This window comes from Penaeus japonicus, unplaced genomic scaffold (assembly GCF_977035675.1).
Source record: "Penaeus japonicus unplaced genomic scaffold, GWHDUDI00000001_assembly GWHDUDI00000015, whole genome shotgun sequence".
Taxonomy (NCBI): domain Eukaryota; kingdom Metazoa; phylum Arthropoda; class Malacostraca; order Decapoda; family Penaeidae; genus Penaeus; species Penaeus japonicus.
This window is the reverse complement of record NW_028234417.1, coordinates 34,836,435-34,846,823: the sequence shown is the minus strand read 5'-3', so window position 1 is coordinate 34,846,823 and position 10,389 is coordinate 34,836,435. Positions and strand designations below refer to the sequence as shown.

At 33.8% G+C, this 10,389-nt stretch overlaps 1 protein-coding gene across 2 annotated transcripts in view; it reads left to right on the top strand.

Moving 5' to 3' along the window:
- Positions 1 to 4,785: 4,785 nt before the first annotated feature.
- LOC122254976 (uncharacterized) overlaps positions 4,786 to 10,389 on the top strand; it is a 6,931-nt gene continuing 1,327 nt past the window's right edge. The window contains exons 1-4 of one of the 2 annotated variants that reach the window (XM_086544801.1): positions 4,786 to 5,029; positions 9,315 to 9,713; positions 9,834 to 10,093; positions 10,218 to 10,389. In XM_086544801.1, the coding sequence (XP_086400927.1) occupies positions 4,963 to 5,029; positions 9,315 to 9,713; positions 9,834 to 10,093; positions 10,218 to 10,389 (898 nt within the window). In that variant the 5' untranslated portion in view covers positions 4,786 to 4,962. The remainder of the gene's footprint in view (positions 5,030 to 9,314; positions 9,714 to 9,833; positions 10,094 to 10,217) is intronic. The other variant, XM_043018865.2, reaches the window with a different exon arrangement.

The following is a 10,389-nucleotide window of genomic DNA, read 5'->3' as shown; positions in this document are numbered from 1 at the left end:
GAATAAAGGCGTAATGCAAAGTTGCTAAATAGCATGATTGACAATTATGAAATATTTCTCCTGAAAAGGGTACTGCAGAATATCAACAGAATGTCACTGTAAAATTAACCATAATTCAGATGGTTGACAGTTACGGATCGAAGACAAAGTATATTTTTTTGTTCCTTTAAGTTTACTAATAGAATATATATATATATATATATATATATATATATATATATATATATATATATATATATATATATGTATACATACATATATATACATACATACATATACATGCTGAATATCTGACGAGATACAAGTAATACAAAATACAAGTCGCATTTGTGTTAAGGTGGAGGGTCTGTAAAGTAGATTAATGGTTTCCTGTGCATAAACATTCACTTAGATGTAAATTCATATTCCAATAGAAACACACATATACAAGGACTCACATTCAAATGCTAACACAGCACACGCACTAAAACAAAAACTCTCCTTCTAACACAAACTCTCTCTCACACACACTCGCATATAAACTCACATTCGAACACGCACACACACACATATAAACTCACATTCAAACACAGGCATACACACACATACACGTATTTAAACAAACTCACTTTTACATACATGCGTAAACACTCACTCAAACCAGACTCAATCACTCAAGAAACATTAAAAAACACATATTCTTTTAAATACAAATTCACTCATTCAAAGGTACTCATATTCAACTGCTGGCTGTCTCTCACTCTTTCTATCTCTCACTCTCACTTTATCTTTATTTCTCTTTCAATCTCCCCCTCCCTCTTTCTCTCTCTCCTCTCTCTCACCATCCCTCTTTATCTATCTATATATCCCTTTCCCTCTCTCTTTCTCTCTCTCTCACACACACATAACATTCCCTTCGCGTCTTCCGTATCTCAGAGCATCCCGAGGCATTTCCTGGCGCCTTGAAGATCCTAAAGAAGATTATCTTCACAAGATAAAAGACATGGAACTCCAAATCCGGACATAATGCATTGAAGATAAGAGGAACGGAATATTCACTGATGCATTATATACTTTATAAGGAGTTAGAGTGACACTTTTATAGTGGTCACTGCAAATGATAAACTTTTTAAGAGTATTACCTGGCGCATCTTATATTTGTTTAAGAGTATTAACTGGCAAATGATATTATTGTTTAAGTATTTTAAGTATTTCCAGGTATTTTTCTTAATATTGAAGTAAGTTTATGTAAGTATTTTATAAGTATTATAAGTATCTGAAGTGTGTAAACGAAAAGGATCTGATGTGTTGAAGTCTTATCGTATGTTTGTTGACAAAGTGAATCTTAACAGCACTTTGCTACCTATTTCCTACCCTAATTTATTTGTTTGCATTTCTAGAAAAAAAAATCTACAAAAGCATTCATAGATGCAGGGATGTATATGTGCATGTGTGTGTCCCTACATGCCGAAAAGAAGCGGCATTCAAGTAATTACAAACATCCTTTCCCCGAATCTATTTCTATTCAGATATTGTATTTCTTATATATAATTACATATTTTCCTTCTTGGAAAAATATGTTGCCTGTTGCTTCTGTCAACTAGATTCCAATTCCCAATTAGTATTATTGGCACGGTATATATCGTGGTATTATGTATATATATGTATGGATACATAGACAGGCATATGTATAAATACATTCATATATTTATATATATATATATATATATATATATATATATATATATATATATATGTATACATATATATATATATATATACATACATACATACATACATATATATATATATATATATATATATATATATATATATATATATATATATATATATATATTTGTATGTATATGTACAGGGTTTTGGTGATGGTTTCACTTTCATCCTTCGTGTGAAGGTGATGTGTGATGTGTGAGTGCGTAGAGATCTATTTGGTTTACTCAGCTGACCTGGATTCACGGCTTCGAACCTTCGAAGAAAGCAATGGTTAGTGGTTGCCATGATATGGACAGCCACTTGGCTGACCACACACAGACACATCCTCCTCCTATTCAATTTGAATTTACTTATGGACACGGGGGTTTGCCCTTTTTGACCGTTGTGCTGCGTTACTGACCGTTGTGCTGCCCTGCTGACCGTTGTGCTGCCCTGCTGACCGTTGTGCTGCCCTGCTGACCGTTGTGCTGCCCTGCTGACCGTTGTGCTGCCCTGCTGACCGTTGTGCTGCCCTGCTGACCGTTGTGCTGCCCTGCTGACCGTTGTGCTGCCCTGCTGACCGTTGTGCTGCCCTGCTGACCGTTGTGCTGCCCTGCTGACCGTTGTGCTACCCTGCTGACCGTTGTGCTGCCCTGCTGACCGTTGTGCTGCCCTGCTGACCGTTGTGCTGCCCTGCTGACCGTTGTGCTGCCCTGCTGACCGTTGTGCTGCCCTGCTGACCGTTGTGCTGCCCTGCTGACCGTTGTGCTGCCCTACTGGCCGCTGTGCTGCCCTGCTGATCGCTGGTGATAGTGACCTACAGACCGGTGTGATTGACCTGACCCGTTTTTGTAGACCTAAGACTAACCGGAAATACCCTTCTGACCATAATGGAATAGTTTTATTTGATTTTATGTTGACTTATTGTACATAATTTGAGAATACATATGAGATATGTTTTATGTGTTTTCCAAAATTTCCCTTGTCAATATATTCCTCTGAGGATAAAAATAAATGAATAATTGAAAACAAATAGAAGATAAATGAATACAAAATGAAGAAATAATTAAAGCAAATAAAAAAATAAATAAATAGATTAACAAAGTTAAGATCGAATAAGCAAAAGGAACCTAGAACAATATATATATATATAATATATATCTAATGTATATATATATATATATATATATATATATATATATATATATATATATAAATAATGTATATATATAATATACATACATACATACATACATATATATATATATATATATATATATATATATATATATATATATATATATTTATTTATTTATATATTTATATACATATATATATATATATACACTCAATTCTTCAATTCAAATTCAATTAAAAAGACTTTATTCTAAAAATTACAATGGTTATTCTTTTTACATGAATAACTTATCTCAAACTAAGAGGTATACAATACATTTGTTATATGCTTGATAAAATATTACAACTGACAATTTAGTAAATATTCTCTTAATTTAGTCTTGAAATGATTAAGATTAGTAATGTCTTTAACATTATCAGGTAATAAGTTCCAGGTCAGAGGTCCACGTATTACCATTTCCGCGTGTGATCTCCTGACATAGAGAGAATTTACTTGTCGTGTTCGAACACCTGATGTGTTCCCTACAGGTTGTTTGTGAGGGCAGGATTCACTGTGGATAATTGCCATGAATGATTTTGTGAATGAAAACACATTACAAGTATATTTGGCTTGGACTTTCACTTATTTTAACTTAAGAATATGTGGGGTGATGTGATCGAACTTACTACCATTACCCAATATAACTTTCGTAATAAAGTTTTGGTCTTTGTGCTTTCTGCATTAGGGTTTGGTCAGTTGAGCGCCAAACATTCAAGCAATAATTAATGATGCCCGAAGCCAGAGTTTGTACCCTTCTTGCTTCAGTGGGAATTTTTGTCGATTTATTTTAAGGCCATTGACATTAAGATACCTACCTCTTTGCTTGAATAAGAATGTTTTGGGTGTTTCTTATCAATGCATCTAAGTTGATCACTAAGTCACTATGAAGATATTGTGAGTCATCGGCGTATTGTATTAGATGGCAGTTATAGACTATGGTTGATAAATAATTAATAGAAATTGTGAATAGGGTCGGGCCTAGTATAGATCCTTGTGGAAGACTTGGGTTCTTGTACTTTGATAACTATCAAACTAATGAGTATTACTTTTATGGTTTATTGATTTGTATATACATATATATAAGTAACACACATATATATTTAAATTCATATATATATACTTATTTATAGATATATACATATACATATATTTATGTGAGTTTGTGCGTGTGTGCCTGCGTGTCGAATAACAAGCGGCATTCAAAAGGGAAGTAGTTAGCAATTTCCTTTTCCCGATTATATTTTTATTCAGGTGTATTTTATACTATATATACATGCATGCATATATATATATATATATATATATATATATATATATATATATATATATATATATATATATATATACATATATGATTATACATTTTCGGAAAACCCATGTATATGTATGCTAGTTAGGAGCTCTCCAGCGAGCCATAGAACACTTCTATATTTCAATCATCACTGGAGATATTCAAGGACAAAAACATTACGCATAAGTTGCGTAATTATGCAAAACTGATAAGAGATATCAAAATAAAACAGCCTATGACACACAGCTCTACGAGAACTTTCGTATGAGCCCAAGAACAAAGCTCTACGTCATTCAAGGGCTGAAAAATAGTAAGCACAAAATATTTTATGTTCTATCTATCACTTAACATCTCACTCCTATCATAAGGTTCCTCCCATGCCCCGTTTTTTATTTATTTATTTTTTTGGCGGGGGGAGGGGGGGCATTGGGAGGGCATTAATTTTCCTTTTTGGGCCGTGTATGTTGCGTCTGCCAACTAATTCCCAATTCCCTGAGTGGTATTATTGGCAAGGTAGTTAGAAACTGTACTTACGTATAGGTAAACAAGGTATTTAGAGATTGGAGTTAGAGCGACAGTCTCTAACTGCCTTGGGTAAATACAATATAGCGAAAATATATTTGATAATCACAATGAAGTTGGTATTTTTTTATCGGAACCTTCTAAAAAAATGTTAAAAAAGATGGAGATCAATGGATTATCCTTTAGAATGCAACTGATAAACAAGTGATTAGATAAAAGTACAGCAAGTGACTCTTTCAATATACGTCAACATATTTAGTCTAAAGTTTATTCCACAAGGATGAGGATACACATCCTTGTCCTCTCCTGCGTCCTGAAAGCGGTTCTGTCTCTCTACATTGACCAAGGTAAGATGCACTGCCGAGGGTTATTGGCTCTCCGTGGTGGCAAATCTTACTTGCAGCGCGCTAAGATACGTGCCTTATCTTACATCATCCATCGTACTTTTCATTAGTATTCTTGTGAGTAGCGGTGGAAGGGAACTTTGATCTGGCCTTCGTCTCACCTACTATTCCTATGGCGATCATACGATCACACAGTATATGCTATATCATGACCCTTCTGCTCGCTGCATATGTCATGCATTACAACCTCTTTACACTACGACCCCCTTGTATTGCTTATCGTAGATCACACCAGTTATCCTAGTTATCCTACGTCCTAGTATTGTGTGTGTGTTTGTGCATTCCAGCTGTCTTAGGAACATCAGAAAACCTAGGTATGTGATTATGATATTCATATATAACTTTTGATTACTCTAACCTTTTTCTTTCTATAAACATGTACCTAACCGTATTTAAATCAAATCACGGAATGATAATGGTTTACTGAGCACCACAGTATAGCATTTATCCATTGACAGCTCTTCAATCATTTATTTATCTATTCATTGCATTTATCATTACATCTAACGGAAGTTCCCAGCGTTTGTGTTACAATTAATCACAAAGGTTATTCCGATTCCATATTTCACTTGGTAATTGAAAGCTATTTTACGAAACTAAAATACTTTTCATATTTTGCTCATTGATATACTTCTCTAAATACTCAAATAATATATAATTAAAATAAGCTGTTCCTTGGCAAATCTCTCTGGACTTAACTGAACTGATAAATTCAGCCTTATCTTGCATTGGCAATCCTTTCCTCGAAGTTTTTTTTTAGCTGATATGGTATCAGTGATATCGGTAATAAACTCCAACTGCAGAGATGGCTTACACATTCGTTTCAAAAATATATTTTTTTATTAGAATTCTTAAATCATAGTTTATTGGGAACTGACAACGTGACTCTTTAGTTAAATTTTGTAACAACTCTTAGTATTTTTGTAGTCTATTTTAGACTATAGAAGCTGCATTCAAGTAATTACAAACATCCTTTCCCCGAATTTATTTCTATTCAGATATTTTATTTTTTATATATAGTCACATATTTACCTTTCTGGGCCCCGCCTGTTGCTTCTGTCAACTAGATTCCGATTCCCAATTAGTATTATTGGCACGGTAGATATCGTGGTAATCTGTATATATATGTATGGATATATAGCCAAGCATACGTATATGCATAAATTCATTCATATACATGTATTTATATGTATGTATACATATATGCATATCTATCTATCTATCTATCTATATATATATACATGTATACATAGATTTAAATTTATTTATGTGTTTATATATTTATATAATATATACATATGTACACACACACACACACACACACACACACACACACACACACACATATATATATATATATATATATATATATATATACATATATATGTATATGTATATGTATATATACACATGTATACATATACATAATTATGTATATGTACAAACATATACATATACAATATATCCATTCATATTTATATACGTATATACTTATACATATTATATATATATATATATATATATATATATATATATATATATATATGTATATATACATATATACATACACACACACATATATATACATATGTATACATACATATATGCATGTATCCATACACATATTTATGTATATGTACAAATATATACATATGTCATATATACATACATATCTATATACATATATACTTATATATATGCATATATATGTATATACATATATATGTATATATGTATATGTCTATATATATATATATATATATATATATATATATCTATATGTATATGCTCAATTCAAATTCAATTAAAAAACTTTGTTCCATAAATTAAAATGGTATTTCTTTTTACAGAAATAATTTATCTCAAACTAAGAGGTATACAATACATTTGTTACATGCTTGATAACATATCACAACTGACAATTTAGTTAATGTTCTTTTAATTTAGTCTTGAAATTATTAAGGTTTGTGATGTGTGTGTGTGTGTGAGTGTGTGTGTGCTGGCGTGTGTGCGTATGTCTTAGGAACATCATATAACCTAGATATGTGATTATGATATTCATATATAACTTTTGATTATTCAAACCCTTTTCTTTCTATGTACATGTACCTAAACCTATTTCAATGAAATCACTAAATGATATGTGTGTGTGTGAGTGTGTGTGCGTACGTGTGTGTGTGTGTATGTGTGTGTATGTGCTTATCTAATTATGCATTAACTCTTTACCGACGTTATATTACGATTGAGATATTATTTTTTTTGGCCATACCCTAGGATAAGACAGATAACATTATCTGTTCTCGCCTTAAGGCGCTGTCACACTAGCATATTTTCCGTCGTTTTTTTTCGTTAATTTTCAAAAATTGTCAATTTTTGAGGCACGCAGCCTACGCTTAACCGCCGGGAGCCATCGGCTTAGTCATGCGATACTCACCTCGCAGTTGTAAACAAAGGCGCCGTACAAGCGATAGTGCGCAGCGATGCTAAACTTTGTTTTAGCAGATGATGAGCGTAACAAGAAAATGTTCTCAATCAAATATTCCTCTGAAAGGCGTGTTCATGCAGGAGAATTGGCACAGTTCAGTGTGTTTCAAAGCTGGAGGAAAAGTAACGCGCTCTGCGGCTGACGGATGTAAACAATTAAATCGAGCACTTATAACAATTTTAATATGAAAATAAAATTTATTTGTATCTTTATATTGATTAATTTCATAATATTTATAAGAAAAATAAGATTAATTAAATTTTATTACAATTAATAATTTTAAGCAAATACAAACATTTTAAAATATAGTTCTTGATATGAGTCCGCTTGGCTAAAAAGACGACGGAAATGTTTTCACGCGGAAACTCATAATTATCGTCTGACTAGAAAAACAACAATTCGCTCAGAAATTGACAATTTTTCAGAAAATTGACGGAAAAGTGGTAGTGTGACAGCGCCTTTAGCATATCGTATGTTTGTTGACAAGATGAATCTTATCAGCACCTTGCTACCTGTTTCCTACCTTAATTTGCTTGCTTGCATTTCTAGAAAAAAAATCTACAAAAGCATTCATAGATGCAGGAATGTATATGAGCATGTGTGTGTGCCTACATGTCAAAAAGAAGCGGCATTCAAGTAATTACAAACATCCTTTGTAATTGCCATTGATATTGAGATACCTACCTCTTTGCTTGAAAAAGAATGTGTTGGGTGTTTCTTATCAATGCATCTAAGTTGCTCACTGAGTCACTATGAAGAAATTGCGAGTCATCGGCGTGTTGTATTAGATGGCAGTTATGGACTATGGTTGATGAATCATTAATGGAAATTGTGAATAGGGTCGGACCTAGTATAGATCCTTGTGGAAGACTTGGGTTCTTGTACTTAGGTAACTATCAAATCAATGGGTATTAATTTTATGGTTTATTGATTTGTATATACATATAAGTAAAAAACACACACACATATATATTCATATATATATATATATATATATATATATATATATATATATATATATATATATATACATATACATATATTTATGTGAGTTTGTGCGTGTGCGCCTGCATGTCGAATAACAAGCGGCATTCAAAAGGGAAGTAGTTAGCAATTTCTTTTTCCCGCACACACACACACACACATATCTTGCATCATCCATCGTGATTGTGAGTAGCGGTGGAAGGGAACTTTGATCTGGCCTTCGTCTCACCTACTATTCCTATGGCGATCATACGATCACACAGTATATGCTATATCATGACCCTTCTGCTCGCTGCATATGTCATGCATTACAACCTCTTTACACTACGACCCCCTTGTATTGCTTATCGTAGATCACACCAGTTATCCTAGTTATCCTACGTCCTAGTTATGTGTGTGTGTGTGCGTGTGCATTCCAGCTGTCTTAGGAACATCATAAAACCTAGGTATGTGATTATGATATTCATATATAACTTTTGATTACTCTAAATGATATGGTATCAGTGATATCGGTAATAAACTCCAACTGTAGACATGGCTTACACATTCGTTTCAATTTTTTTTTTTTCATTAGAATTCTTAAATTATAGATTATTGGGAAATGACAACGCAACTCTTTAGTTATTTTTTTAACAACTCTTAGTATTTTTGTAGTCTATTTTAAAAGCTATGTTCTTAGATATGAAAACTGTTGCATAAATGAAATAATCTCAACGTTTCTTCTCCGTAATTTCTTGTTTCCTTCCTACATTTTTTTAGGCTGCACTGTGAAGTCAGAATGGAGAGAACACCTCGCGTGGACAGACACCCACGTGAGTGCTTGGAAGCCACCGGACCACAAGACCAATATCTTAGAATTGAAAGTGATCTCTAAGGCCTCGGACTCATTTGGAAAACATACGTACGACAAAGTGGTCGTAACATCAGAAGAAGTCACTCTCACTGTAGTCAGAATGTATAAGATAAAGACACGACTGACGTTCAGTTTTCCGCAATTGTCTGGAGAGGGATGGAGAGACTACATATTCTCTATAAATTCAAATTATGTCTTTACATCTGTCGAGGATAATGCAAGTATCACCCTCAACGTAACAAGGGACCTCGAGCCAGACTACATCCTAGTTAAGGGCAGCAACATTACTCTTAACTGTCCGTCAGGTAAGGGTCTTTTCCCGTTTCTAATTTTCATTCTGGTTGTATCTCTAAATCTCTATCAGCCAACAAGAATTGGAAGCAGAACCCGTTCTTAACAAAGGGAATCTTTTGTCCTTTTTTAAGAGGTCCGGATCTGGAATGTAACAGGGTCACCAGTGTTCATTCCCATGAGTGGATCGGAGCAGCATTTCCTAAGCATCTTCTCAAAGCAAGAGGTGATGCCCACTCTCAGACTAGACACGGCGACGGCAAGACTGTCTTATAACGCGTCGGGCATTACTCTTACGGACGAGGAGTCTGTTCAACGAGCTCTTCCCGCCTTCACTCAGTATAATTTCACGCTGGACTGTTCTTACGGTGCGCATGCAGCGCCTATGTGTGTTGTAAGTATTAGATGTCACCTTCTTACCAATAACCATACAATCTATACAGAGATGCATATAATGCATGTATTGCTGGTAATGTAATTTCATCAAGTGATCTGATTTTAACCTTATTCATTTTCAGGTAGGAGCCAACAATATGTCTGAAAAACGCCTTTTCATGAATGAGTTACCACGAAGTTTGGAAATTACGGGTCGTGAGAGAGACAAATTCTATGTCTTGCTTCATGACCACAATCCTAAAACTAACTTAACAGATCCTAACGCTGCTTCCTCGTCAAAGAATCTTCAAAATG